The 14,072-nt window shown below is 48.9% G+C and overlaps 1 protein-coding gene across 2 annotated transcripts in view; it reads left to right on the top strand.

Annotated features, from left to right (window-relative positions):
* The window catches only part of MAN1C1 (mannosidase alpha class 1C member 1), a 52,554-nt gene that overhangs the window by 23,513 nt on the left and 14,969 nt on the right, over positions 1–14,072 (top strand). For both annotated transcript variants that reach the window (XM_085081305.1, XM_085081304.1), the window contains exon 4: positions 12,995–13,110. In XM_085081305.1, coding sequence (XP_084937431.1) covers positions 12,995–13,110 — 116 coding nt within the window. The remainder of the gene's footprint in view (positions 1–12,994; positions 13,111–14,072) is intronic.

The raw sequence follows: 14,072 nt of genomic DNA, 5'->3' as shown, positions 1-14,072 counted from the left end.
CATTTCCCAAATGCTCATCCTTGCTTCCTTCACCCAGGATTGAGCAGGAAACACTCCCACCTCGATTAGAAGGGACAGGAGTTGGTCTGTGAATGTATAACAGAGGAGAGGTAATTGAGTGAAAATATTAATTCAGCAACATCCCAACTAGCAGAAGAGAAATGGGAACCTCCAATTGGGCAATCACTGGCTGCACCTTTTCTCTTCTGTCTCTGGGTCTCTTTCCCTGTGATCACAAAATTGCAAAACCCTGGAGAGTCCTTTTATGTGATTAAAATAATAATAATAATGGCTCTCTTAATTTCTATGCTGAATTATTCCTGCTGTCTATTGCACATGGCATTGGATGCTTGGCTCCATGGGCTCTTTAAAGAGAAAAATACCTTGTAATGAAGATGTTGCTGGAACTCTGTTGCTCCCTGGCATCATCATATTTTTTTTTTTTCCCCACATATAATTTTCCCCAGATGAATAATTTTCAGGAGGGCATTTTGAGTTGACTTTGGCTTTTGCTGTCAGTGAAATCTGCAGCAACCAACTTATTTCCTGGCAGCAGGAAGAAGGGAACCAGGATATCCTCCAAATCCCAAACTCGCTGGAGTCTGGCTGCATGTTGGAGCTGACACTAATCCCTTTTGTGGGAAGGTTGTGGTTTTTCCTGTTTGGAGATCACTCCCAAGCTTGTCCTCAGTCCTTCAGGAGAGCTGTTCCCACTCCACTCTCACCTTGGGTCCTGCTGGTAGCTCAGCCATCAGGGCTCCTCTGGACCCTAAACCCCACACAGGGGTTTAAGCTGATTACAGTGGCTCAGCTTGAAATATTTATTTTAAAAGTTGAAAGAGAAAAAAATCCCCAATGTCTCACAGGCCTCCAGCCTTCCTCAAACTCCTCAGCTGTTAAACCTTGGTTCTGGGGCTGAGCAGGGCAGTGACTTTGAAAAAATGTCATTTGAACTGAGTGGATTCATCTTAGATTTACATCTTAACAAACAAATAAAGTCAGAAAGGAGAACTGAGTGGAGATCTGAGAGCCCAAATTGGGGATCTGGGAACTCTGGGCAGCACAGCTTGTCCTGAGCAGCAAACTGGGTGAGCTCCACGTTATCTCCATGCAACCCCATTAATCATCCCAGCTTCCTCACGAGCTTCCTGAACTTTCCATTGACCCCAAGCAGAGTTTGGAGCTTAATGAGCCCTAGAAGTAGGAAGGGAGCGTCTTGGGATTTGTCAGAACTGCTTGGCGCAGCAAAACGGGGGAGAAAGAAACAAAACAAGGAACAGAAAAACAGCCATTAGGGTAGCAAATGGAAGCAGAAAAAGGGAGAAAATTGCTGTGAGTGGAGAGGGTTCTGTGGGGCCTCTTTGGGCTGCTGAGGAGAGGAGGTGCAGAGATGAGGAGGAAGCCACACGTGAGCAGCCCTGTTGCTGTGCACGGGGAACAATCAGGCTGCAGCTATTTTTTATATCCTTTTCCAGGCTCTGGGTGTATTTTAAAAATCCAGTGAGCTCGTCTTGAAGATTTTTTTTTTCCCTTCTTTTCTTTGAATATTTTCTTTAAGCACCCCATTATGGATGTTGCCTGCGCCTCATTCTGGACACTAATTATGCGGAAATAATTGTCTAATCTTCAGAGATATTGAGCGTGTGATTAAAAGGCAGCCAGCTGAGAGTGGGTGGAGTTGGACTGCTCACAGATCCAGCTCTGGATTACGGAGGCTTTGGTGGCAACTCTGCAGCAAAAACTGAGTTGGAGGCTTGGAAATTCCAGCTGGCTTGGGCAAACATCCGGCAGCAGCTCCAGGGAGCTGGGAATGGCTGTGGGAAATTGGGAATCACATGGAATTTGGGGTGCATGGGGTTTGGAGCAGCCTGGAAGGGTTGGAGGTGTCCATGGGATGGGATGGGATCCATGGGATGGGCTTTGAGGTCTCTTCCCACCCAAACCAGTCTGGGATTCTGTAGGGAGGTAATTCCCAAGCCTGGAGCTCCTGACTGCCTTGCTTGGGCTGGAGGTGTTTTTTGGGAATGCTCAGCCCAGGTGTCTTCTGGCTGCTGTTGGCAGTGAATCTTTATGAGATTTTTGCCAAAATTGCAGAATTAAGGTTGGAAAAGTTGAAGTCCAACCTTCAGCTCAGCAGCACCCCATGTTCCCCAGGAAATCACAGCCTCATATCCACAGGGTTTTGAGCACTGGCAGGACTCCAGCACTGCCCTTGATAAACCATGAAGGAATTTTTGTGATATCCAACCTAAACCTGCCCTGGCTGTTTCCCCTTGTCCTGTCCCTTGTTGAGCAGAGCCCAACTGTCCCCCAAGTCCAGCTTTATTCCAGGAGTTTGCAGACACAAACCTCCCTGCACTACCAGGAGCTGCATAAAAACTGGAGCACGTTAAGAATATTTTAAAAATACACTTTTAGCTATGCCTTTTAATGTTGGAAATATCTTGAGACTCCTGGGTTTCTTACCTTTATCCTGCTGTATTTTAGGTTTCCCTTGTTTATTCAGAGGAGATGTAAAATGTACAGCAAAAAAAACCCACTTACTCTGGTTTTAATTCACTTGGTTTCCACTCTTGAAACTTCTGAAGAGATTAGGCAGGTTCCAGACTGGCTTTGCTGTGTTGGATTTCACATTTAGAACTTAACTGCTTTATCACATCATTTTGTGCTGCTGCTGAGGTTTCTTTCCACCCTCATTATGTATCTCATTGGATATTCATCTGGATTAGTGTTGGATTTTTGACATTTTTCTATTCACCTCCAGGAGATCATATATCAAATGGGTCCTGCTACAGAATTTCTTATTCTGTAATTTCTCCAGGTGCTTGTTCCTGATATTTTTTTTCATCTCTGCTGCCTTTTCGGGGGAGAGAAGTCCCTTATCTCACTTAATCAGTGGATTTAACTTCCCCCCACAGGACATCAACTTTCAGATTTGTCACTGCTGCCAGGGCTGGCTCTGTGTGCTCAGAATGTTATGTAGGCATTTGTCACTCCAAGACCTTTATGCTTTCAGAAAACACTTCCTTTTAGTCTCCCAGGATTGTTCCTGTCTCCAGAGAGGATTTTTTGGAAGTTCAAGGAAATCCCTTAGCCTTTGCTTGAGGCATCAGTGTGAAATATGGGGAGGATTTTTTTTTGGACTGACTATAATTGTTCATCCTTCTTCTGATGTTTTATTCTCAACACCACTACTGCACCCTAACACACTTTATATGCAGCTCCCAAAATGGGGGAAAAGAGGAGAAAAAACTCAGTGCAGGGAAATGAAAGCATTTCAAGAGAAAGTTCTAAAGGCAGAGGTTGTTTCCTACTAATTTCAATATACCCAGAATTTACCTCTCAGGTACCAACATAGCATTAAGAACATTAAATTATTCCTGTTTCTCTCCACAGTGCTTTTATCTGAGCCCAGGACTGCACTGGGACCATTTCTCACAGAGCTGGGGGGTGGGAAAGCACAGGCTGTGTGAGTTCTGAGCTGGGGGATCACAGCATTCCGGGATGAGTTTACAGCAGCCTTGATTGCTCTGTTTCATCTCCATTTCCCAGCTCCAGTCCGTGCTGTGTTCTGCAAGAAGAGAGGGAATTTGGGAACAAAGAAACTGAGGATCCAGGTTTGCCTGGCCACAGAGCTTTCATGGACTTCTCCAGGCAGCTGGAAGTCGCCTTCAGGCATTAAAATTAACACCTTTTGCCTAGGCTAGAACATTCCTTCTCTCTTGGCAGGCTCCATCCTGGTTGCTGTGGGAACCAGCATTTTTAATTTCCTGACTTGTGTGTACATCCCAAATTGTAGCTGTGATGTTCTCTGTCACTAAGGTAGCTCCGGGGAAGGTTTGCAGGGAGTGGAGAATTCAGAAAGCATTTTACAGAGCACTTCATTGCCTGGGATCACTCAGGGGGCGTTTCAGGAGGCCTTTGGGAGACCTGAAATCCTCACTCATCTTAGCGAGGAGCAAAACACAAAAGTTAGCAGCAAAGGGTCATTGAGTCTTCCCGAGGCTGGAGAGTCCTGGCAGGCAATTCTGCTCCAGTGCTTTCCAGCTTTCAAGCTTGTCCTGGTGCCTGACCTCCCTCTCCTGCAGAGCTCAGTGTGACTCCCTGGCCTTTCCCTGGGGACTGCAGAGTGCTTTTACCCTCTTTGCAGCATCTCCCTGTGCCTTCACAAAACGTTGTCAAGTTCCCTCCAGGCTGAGCAGCCCCAGACTTCCCCAGCTTTAATTGCAGGTCACATTCCTCCTCCTCAGAGCCTTGGCTTCCCTCTGGAATCTCCAAATGCTGCTGCAAGGAGACTCAGGGCCCTGGCCTGGAGAGCAGGACCTTTCCTCTTGTGTGAGACACCATTGCTCACCCTGGCCTTGCTCCTTCTTCCAGCATTCCAGCATTGTTGATTTGAGGTGGAAATCGTTGATTTGAGCTGGCAATCGTTGGTTTGAGCTGGAAATCGTTGGTTTGAGCTGCATTTCCGAGGGCTGCAGCCTGGGTAAGGCTCTCCCAGAGTGCTGCCTCACCATTTATTCCTTCTGCTTCATGGTTCGTTGTGCTTCCCCCAGGGCAGAACGCGCCGCGCGCCCTTATTGAATTGCATCCCGCTTGCTTCAGACTATTCTCCCAATTTGCTGAGATTATTTTGATATCTAATCCTGTCAAGCAGCATGCTGGAGAGCATTTGGAGGCTTTCAGCTGGGGTCTTGTTGGTGTGACTTGAACAATATGGGAGAGGAGAGGGAAGAACACGGACAGATGGTCCCAAGTGATGGAGTTACCGTGGCTTAATGTGTTTGTGCTCATGCTAATGGACCTTTTGCATTCTCCTGACCCACTGCATTCACAGGGAAAATGTGCTCAGATTCTTCCATCGGTGATTATGAGGGTTCCAAGCTCAGCAGGTGGCCAGGCCAGCAGCTCCTTCCATAGTGAACAGCACAATTAATCCTGTTAATTCATTGTGAGGCAAAGGGTGGCTTCATTCTTTTATCTCTGAATTCTCTCACACCTGGGCTTGCATTAAGGTTCAGATCCTTTCTGGGAGGTGATGTTTGCAGGTCTGGGCTGTGGATAGAACCACCTCAGGGATGAGTGGTGTCTGTTCTGCAAAACCCATCCAGGGCAGATCAGAGCTGAGGGAAAAACAGTCAGGAGTTCCAGGCTGTGCTGTCATAACACATCTGCCACAGCTGCTTTTTGGGAAGTGTGTTTGGGAGATGGAAGGGCACCTTCTCCCTGATTGCTGTACTGCAGCATCTCCCCTTTGAGTTCCGAGGTGAATTAGCAGTCTGTGCTCATTAGCTGCTACCTGTGGCTGTGGCAGAGCAGAGAGCAGTGGCAGGTAGGACGTGTGTTTGTGTTAATGGGCCTGTTGGGACCTCTCACATTAAATGCTGCAGGTCCTCCAGGAGGTCTGTGAAGGAGCAGTAAATTGAATATAATCAAATTACCTTTAACCAGTCCAAAATTAATTTCCAACGCCCAGAACAGGGACACACCAGCAGTGCTTTGCCCCAGCTGTTGTCTTCTCCTTAACCTCCTTGAACTGTTCCTCCCAGAAGTGCTCCTGGCTTGTCAAATGACCCATCTTTGTCAGCAGTAATTACCTCAGCCTGGCCGACATCTGAGCCCCAAAACCAGGAGAAAAGCTCTTTCCCACAGGAGCATTTGAACGATTATCACTTGCAATTTTCTGCTGAGCTCTCCACGGCCCACAGAGCTGCCTGCAATAGAGTCTGTGTGTCACGGGAGACAGATGGGAGGCACGTGGAGAGTGGATTTGCAGTATCTCTGCTGGATCAGGGATTGTGTTCCCCAGGCTCAGGCAAACCTCCCCCTCCTCTGTGCCACTTTGAAACGGGAACAGTTTGATTTGAGCTCCAGGAGGTGTTGGAGTCGTGCAGGGATGAACCAGTGCTGCTTGTTGGAGGATCACTAAATGTTGAAAGATGGTTGGAGAAACTGGGGAAAAGAGGATTAAACTGGGGAGCTGCTGCCAACTATTAAATGCTTAAGAATCAGTTGGCAATAGGTGCTTATCATATGTCTTTTCTGCCGTTCCTCTGAAGGAAGTCACTGATCTGAAGGGCTGTTGCTGTGACAAGCAATTCATTCTTGTGCTGAACACCTTTCTTTTCCTTTCTTCCCCCAGTGCATAATAAGAATATTTCTACCCTGTTCCCCCCAGCCTGCTCTCCTGCAGGCTCTGCCTGCTCTGCCACATCCCTAAATGAGCCCAAGTTCTCTCTTTGTGTCTCTCACCCATCGCTGGTTCCGGGCAGAGCTGCCACTGCTGCTTCAGTTTGAACGATAGCCTTAATTCTTCAGGGGAAATTGATATTTGAAAAACATGAGTGGTTTGTAATCCAAAAAAGCCATTTCTCCCCCAGCTGGAACACACTCTCTATTAAATTTGATCATAGCAGCCTAAAAGGCAGCACTTGAAGCTGCCTGTCTGCAGTGCCAGCTTCACCTGCTCAGCCCATATGCTGACAGCACTGCGGTGCAGGTGGAGCTGGGATTCATTAGCACTTCCCAGCAACTTGGAAGATCTCTCCTGTTGACAGCAAAAACCAGCCTGAGCTCTGTGTGAGCCAGATGTTTGGGTGATTTTCCTCCTGCCAAACTTCAGTTCTTAGCTCTGGGTGGAGGTTGCCAGGCTGAGGCTGGCTGGCAGCTGGAGCTCTCAGGGCTGTGCAGCCCCAGTTGCTCTGCTGTGCTCTGGGCTCCAGGATTAGCTGCTCTGCTGCTCCTAAGCATCTTTCCAGGCAATGATCAGCACTTTGGCCTTTCCTCAGCTGGGGGAAGTGTGGCTTTGTCCACCCTGCACAGTTGGTTTGGGTTTGGAGCTCAGAGCACAGCACAACCTCAGCACGGTCTGGAGTGATGTCCTGTGTCTCATAAATGCATGGAATTACCGTGGATCCACTAAGTATCTCCTCAGAACTGCATGACAATTCCCATTTCCAGGGGCAGGTAACTAATTGCTGCAGAGGTTGGTAGGCTGTTGTAGCCTGCAAAGCAGGGCCACCACCCTGTCACCTGCCAGGGATCGTGTGGGAGAGACCAGAACATACCCTGAAATGGGGGAAAATGGTGTTTTGGGGTGATTTGGGCTGGTTTTTGGGATGTGGGGTGGGGTTGGCACATGGTGTCACCCCGAGACCCCCATGGCTGGCTGCTCCCAGCCCAGGGACAGAGCTGACAGACCAAGGTGGCCTTTGCTGCCCATCAGGTGCCCAGGAGGTGACCCTTTGACCAATACCTGCAGAGGAGAGTGAGGAAGATTAATGTGAGGAAGATGGGAAAATAACCTTGGCCATGAAGTGTTTTTTGATGAGGTCCCTGAAGTGTAGGTGCAGTGGTTTATTTGGAAAGCAAAGAAAAATGAGGTTGCTCAGAAGCTAATGGACTTTTTTTTTTTCTAACTCTGCAAGAGAATGTGCTGATACAAAAGGAAATAGATCTTTTCTAATTCTGGGACTGTTTCTTTGTCCCCTCCATCTCTCGCTTCTGCTACCTTGTTGCTCAGATGTAATTTGTTTAGTTTGCCTTAAATAAAGGGAATGAAGTTACTCTGTGTTACAGCTATCAGGTTCACAGACAAAAAACTCAATAAATAAGGCACTGGCAGGGCTGTAGCTCAGGTCTGGTGTTTCTGGCTTCAGGTACCACTCAGGTAGCTGAAGGACTGAGCTGTAATGAGATGATTGTGGATTTAACTGAGGAATTTTCTTTCTCCCTGCAAAAGAAAACCCATTTCCCAGTTTCATTTGGCTTTTCTGTTTAATTTGTGTCAGCTGGACAAAGAGTACCAGTCCTGGGGATCCCTGGCAGCAGGGATTGATCCTTGTGATGGGAGAAAAGTGATTTTCCCTTGGAGAGGATCTCCTGGAACTGGAGTGTTCCAATGCCCATCCCTGGTGGAAGATATCAGTGCTGAAAGGAAATGTTAAAAAACCTAGTGGGATTTTTTTGCACCATTCCAGAGGGGAGATGGCTGGCTGGTGCAAAGTGCTTGGGAAGAGCAGAAACACCGAGTAGGACGTGGTGGATAAATTAATTGTTATTTCTCTAACCATCCCATTCTTTAAACCTTCTTTCTTTTCAAACCTTGAGGAAAATGCCTCCTGCTTTTTGGCTAAAGAGAAACTAAAGCCCAGAGCAGGCAGGGAGCTCTGTCTGAACCCAAATCTCACCTGAGGAGCCTCAGGCTCCCAGCCTGACCTGGAGCACTCAGCACAGGGACAGGCAAAGCTCAGCTGCAGGGCAGATTTTTCAAGGAGCTGCAGCGATTTTCGCAGTTTGTTTGTTGCCAGGATAATCCTGAGCTGTGTAAAACGTGTCTGTGTGGATTTCTCCCAGCAGTGGACAGTTTGCCACCAGGCAGGAGCTGTGTGCTGATGTGAGCCCAGGCAGCTCCCAGGCTTCTCACACAGAATTGGGATAAATGTCAGGAGTTCAGGCTGCTCTCCAAGCCCTGACAGTGAGAAAAAGACCAAAAAGAATAAGAAAAGCAGCACTTGATGGTCATTTCTCAGTCTCCTGCTCTAACAGGATTTTAACTGAAGCCTTCAGAAGCAGGGAAGGGATCTTTGTGTTTTCCCACCTGCACCCCAAGAGGGGAAGGTAAACAACCAGTGACAACCAGAGCCTTGACAGTTAACAAGTTCCTCATGTTTCATAGAAACTGCATCCTAATTCTTATTCCAAACAAGATTTCAGCACTAATTTCTGTTTTGACAAATGGGATTTGACATAAGAACAGTGGGAGTCAAGACCTTTCATTTCTGATCTGGGTTTACGTTGCGCTGATCTCAATTCCTCCCCCTCCTGCTCTTGCCTTTCAGTTGTAAACTCTGTTATTAAAGTTAGCAAAGAGCTATTTGAAACTCCCTGTTCTGTAGCATTTAAACAGCCCTGCTGTATGCAAGATTAAGTCTGATATCTTCCTAATGGCTTGTGCTGTTCGTTTGAGGCGTTTGGCACAATGTGTTACTGTGCGGGTTTGGAAATGGCTTTGTTGGAAATGAAGGATTTGGTTTCTGCTCGCTGAGTAACTCCGTGAAGGGTTCTTTGCCAAATGGCAGGGCCAGCCCCCCTGGGGCTGAGGGCATTCAGGATGAGATTCCCCAACCTCTCTGCTTGCTCCAGGCACGGAGAAGTGTGATGGATTCGGGAGAGTCTCTGGAAGGATCTCTCCTTCCTGAGGAAAAGGGCTATTTCAGACCCCACTTGTAGCTACTTGGCTGCTGAAGCATCACTTCTGTGGCTTTTTTTAAGGCTCTCAAGGGACAGACTTGCAGCTGGGAGCCCTTCAAGTCTCCTATCTGGCCTGTGATGCTCCATGGTCGCTATTTTGGGAGGAGGAGAGCGAGGGAAGGCAGCTCTCTCCATCCTCCCATCACAGCTGCTCCTCTTTGCAAAATCAGCCTTTTGCTGAGCTCTGGGTGCTGGATGAGCCCTGGGGTTTGGCCACTTGTTCAGGTGCTGGGAGAGGCAGGGCAGGTGAGTCTGGAGTGAGACACATGGATCCCCAGCCTGTGAACACCTCAGCCCCAGAGAGTGTTTCATCTAGGACAGAATTCCTTCCGAGATCCTGAGCCATTTCCAGCAGGGGCAGGAGGAGAGGATGAGCCCTTCTTACTCAGATTATCTGCCCTGAGCACAGCGAGCTGCTCCAGGCTTTAGCTGGGGTTTTTCAGGATAGCACTGCCATTTCTTCCTGTTGTTTGAAGGGTCCTGTCCCTCCAGCCTGTCCCCAGAGCACATTCCCACCGAGCCATGGGCACTGTGTGGGTACAATGCCAGCTCCTCTCCACCCAGCACCTTGCCCCAGCGTTGTGTTAATGAAGTTAATGTCATTAGTGCTCTCTGGCAGGGCTCAGCACAGCTCCTGGGGTGGGAGGCAGCAGGAACAGAGCAGCCTTGTTGCCCACACTGCTCTCTCCATTCTTCTGCTGCACAAAAGAGCAAATCCAGAGTGGCACAGACCCTCCTTCGGCTCAGGGAGAGATGGACCTTTGTCTGCTCCCATCAGCTGCTGCTTCTCCTCCCCTGACCATCACTCATGGGACGCTCTGGGCAGAGGCACTGTCACCAGAGCTGCTGTGACATTCAGTTAGAAATTCCCCCAGACTTCCTGAATTCCTTCTGAGGTCCCTGTTTTTCTCCCTGGTTCCAGTTGAGGGGGAATGGATGATCTGTGTGGGTTCCTTCCAGCTCAGCTGATCTGGGATTCTGTGGATTCTCAGTCCCTCTGGGCACTGAGGAGCTGCTGTGGATCCCAGAGCTGTGCCCAAAGACCTTCTGGGCATCAGCAAAGTCACTTTGCCTCTCCCTAGTGAAGGTATCCTCACTCCAGGCCAGTTTTGGGGCAGGATCAGAATGGCTTTTCATGGCACACTTGGGTTTGTGGAGACAGGGAAAATCTCAGATATGGGGTCTTGCTTAAAAGCCACTGCTTCCAGCTCTAGGTGCTTCCAGAAGGGCTTCTTTTGAGGGATTCTTGTTCCTACTGTAAAACTCCCTCAGAGCAAGTACAGTGAAGCTGAAAGCAGCAATTTCGAGACAAAGGTGTCAGCAAGAGTCAGAAGTGACAGAGAGGGGTTGATTCCTTTGGGTTTCAAAGCTGCCTCCCCTTTGATTACACCTCTGCCATCCTAATGTGCAGCTCTGGAGAGGTGCTGGGTTTGTGCCACACCCCAGCAGTGTGTCACTGAGGTGTCACCACAGCCCCAGCAGTGTGTCACTGAGGTGTCACCACAGCCCCAGCAGTGTGTCACTGAGGTGTCACCACAGCCCCAGCAGTGTGTCACTGAGGTGTCACCACAGCCCCAGCAGTGTGTCAGGTTCGGGAGGTGTCACCACAGCCCCAGCAGTGTGTCACTGAGGTGTCACCACCCTCCCAGCTGGCTGCTTGTGCTGGATGTGCACAAACCAACCTCTGCCAGCTGCCCTTGGAGCTCTGGCCTGGTGGAGCAAAGTGAGCAGGAAGGAGGGAAGATGCTCCTGGAGCAAGGAAGTACCAGGATTAGGGTCAGGGACCTTCTGGGTGTCCTCTGTCCTGGTCCAGCTTGGCTCTATGGCTGAGGAGGGGAAGAGCTGCCTCTTTATCCCCTCCTGGTGCTGGGAAGGGCTCTGGGAGCTGCAGGAAAGGAGTCACTGAGCATTTACAGCTGCTTCAAAGCTGGTGCACAAGAAAGGAAACACAGCCCAGCCCCTGGTACAAAACACACAGCCCGAGGTTCCTCAGATGCAGAGGGCGAGGGAATATTTAAAACAAATGTTTAATGTGACACAAAGACAAAGCAGCAGGGAGGGAGGGTTGGCCTCCACTTTGTGGAGCACAGGCAGGAAAGCTGAGGCTCTCGGAGCAGAGAGCAGAGCATGTTCCCAATCCCCAGAGCCAGCACGCAGTTAAAGGCCTGACTTGCTAAAAACATAAAAGGCTCTGTCAATTCCAGCGATATTTCTCACTTCAATTCATCATCCCCGAAAATGGTGAGTTTATTGTCTCTTTGTCTCCATCTAGCATGAGCAAATCCAACTTTCCTCATTGTCTCTCTGCAGATTAGGAAAAGCTTTTGTTGATTATATCATCAAATTAAGGCAAGCCTGGGAGTGTGATTTTCCTCTCAGAATATCACAGCAACAGGCTGTGCCTCAGGTGCCACTGCCCTTCCTTCCCTTCTTAAAATGCTTCCCCTCCCTCCCTGTCACGTCTCTCCTTGCTAATAGGAAAGTGTATAAAAATCACATAATCATTAATATTGAAGACTCATTAGGGCTGATAAAAGCAGCGCTGCCTGCAATGATGTTGTTTTTCATGGTCAGTGCTTCTGGCAAACATTCCAGCCCCACATCAGCCAGGCTGGTTTTTAGCACCCACCAGTTGATCCAGGGGCTGTTTGACTCCATCCATCCACTGCTCCTGCAGATGACTCCAGTTAGATGATCATTTCCCAGGCCTGCGGGAATAAATGGATTTCTGGATGCTTTTTCAGCTGCCTCCCTCCTCTCCCACAGCCCTGCTTTTGATGCAGACAGCATCCGAAAGGCAGCAATCTGTAGTTGAGCAGTAAAGTCCTGGTTGGGTTTTTATTAAAGCAATGATGTGCTGGCTGGCTGAAAAGTGTCAAAACTGCAATCTTGTAACATCAACAAAATCAGGCAGGATCCTTCCCTACGGGAGAGGAATGCTGAGAGCAGGAATGAGCCCGGAATGGGTGGATCTGAGCACTTCTGTGGGCTGGAGGGATGATGAACATCACACACAGTCCCTTTTCTCTTGGTAGGAGCAGAGCAAAGGTTTGTGACACACAATTCACCTTTGCTTCCCTCTGCTCTCCACAGCAGCACATCCAGCTGGGTTTTCCTCTCTTTAGCTGAGCTGGAATTGAAGTAGCACTGGAGGTGTTAGAGAAGTGCCAAAGCCATGTGAGCACACAGCAAAAGGCTGGGGACACCGAGGGATTTGGGAAAGTCTGTTAGTGAGGAGGAGTGACTGACCTGAGCCAAACTGAGACGTCTCAGGAGAATCCCTGGGCATGGCAGTGAGTGAATCTTTGTGGAAAGGGAGGTGATGGGGACAGGGCTGGTACGAGGAGCTTCTCCTGCAGAAACAAAACCTGAACCTCATCCAAGCGTCTTTGCTGGCAGAGATTCCCCGAGGTCTGCCAGGGGTGGGTGGGAGTGTGGCTCAGCTGAGCAGAGTGTGTTGGTGCAGAGGCAGCTCACGCCTGTGGCACATCCCAGAGGGATGGCTGCTGATGAATCTGAGCTGGGATGGCTGCTGATGATTCCAAGCTCCACTGGGGGTTTGTGTTGCTGAGTTTCCCAGGACTGGGGTGGCTTTTGCAATGAAAGCACGACGTGTGTTGAGTCACGCTGAGCTCACAGCCTTGGCTGCCCCATGGAGGGTAGAAAATCCCAGCCAGACCCCCCAGCACTGGGGCTGAATCAGAGCTGTGGCTTCATCCCTCCGTTGTGTTTTTGCTTGCAGGAGGCCTTCGAGGAGCAACTGTGATAGATGCCTTAGATACCCTCTACATCATGGAACTCGAGGAGGAATTCCAAGAAGCCAAGCAGTGGGTGGAGAAGAGCTTTGACTTGAATGTGGTGAGTCAGCTGCTGGGAATGCCTGTCTGTGTCACCTGAACAGCCAGGCCTGATCACAATCTTCCTAGGAGTCATCTGGGGAGGGAAACCAGGAGGTCTGTGGGGGAAGAAACCACCCAGCTGACGATTTTAAGGCCAAAGTGAATGGTGTGCAGTGATTCACCCCATTTTCTGCTGGTTCCAGCAGGGGCCACCAGATCAGCCTCACCATGTCTGGCTGAAAATAAGATTCAGTGTTTAATGGTTCTTGTGTTTTGGTCTGGGTTATGAAAACAGACACTAATTATTAGACACTACAAGGAAATTCTGCTCATCAAAGAACAAGTTCTGTTTCATCTCAGGTAAATGTCTGCCTGTGATAAGACAAGTTTTCCTTTTTCAATTAGATTCAGGTTGTGAACCCAGCTCTCCTTGTCTGGGCCCTTTGGTGGTGTCACTGCTGGGACTTGTGTCACACCTCAGCAGCACAGAGGGAGCCAGGGTTTGGAAGGAAAGGGAATCACCTCTGAAAATGGCCAGAGCTGCTTCTCCCTGGAGATTTCCTGGAGCTGTTCTGAGACTCTGGGTGCAGCACAGCAGGGCTGGCAGCTGAAGGATGCTGTCCCTTCTCTGTCCCTGTCCCTAGCTCTGGTGTTCCTCATCCCCAGCTGATGGGATCTCATCAGTGACACACACAGAGAATGCTAAATCCAAAGTGCAGTTTAAACTTTTATTTGTTTAATGCCAGTCTAGTTGTTGTGAGAAATGGTTCTCCCAAGGGAACAATGCCTGCAGCTGCCTTTGTAGAGAAGCATCATTTGGGAGGGCACCACTGGCATTCATGGATTCATAAAAAGCAGCCCACATCTGATAAATCTGGTGAATGGTCTCAGTCTGTTGCTGAATCGATAAACAAGGGACAAAATCAACTGGGAGATAATTTATCTGGATTTCATAAAAGCTTTTAATCTTGGCCTGCAGAA

Source organism: Lichenostomus cassidix, chromosome 23, assembly GCF_008360975.1.
Source record: "Lichenostomus cassidix isolate B80296 chromosome 23, HeHo_3.0, whole genome shotgun sequence".
NCBI classification, from domain to species: domain Eukaryota; kingdom Metazoa; phylum Chordata; class Aves; order Passeriformes; family Meliphagidae; genus Lichenostomus; species Lichenostomus cassidix.
Note: the sequence above shows the minus strand (reverse complement) of the source record. Positions and strands in the feature narration are given on the sequence as shown.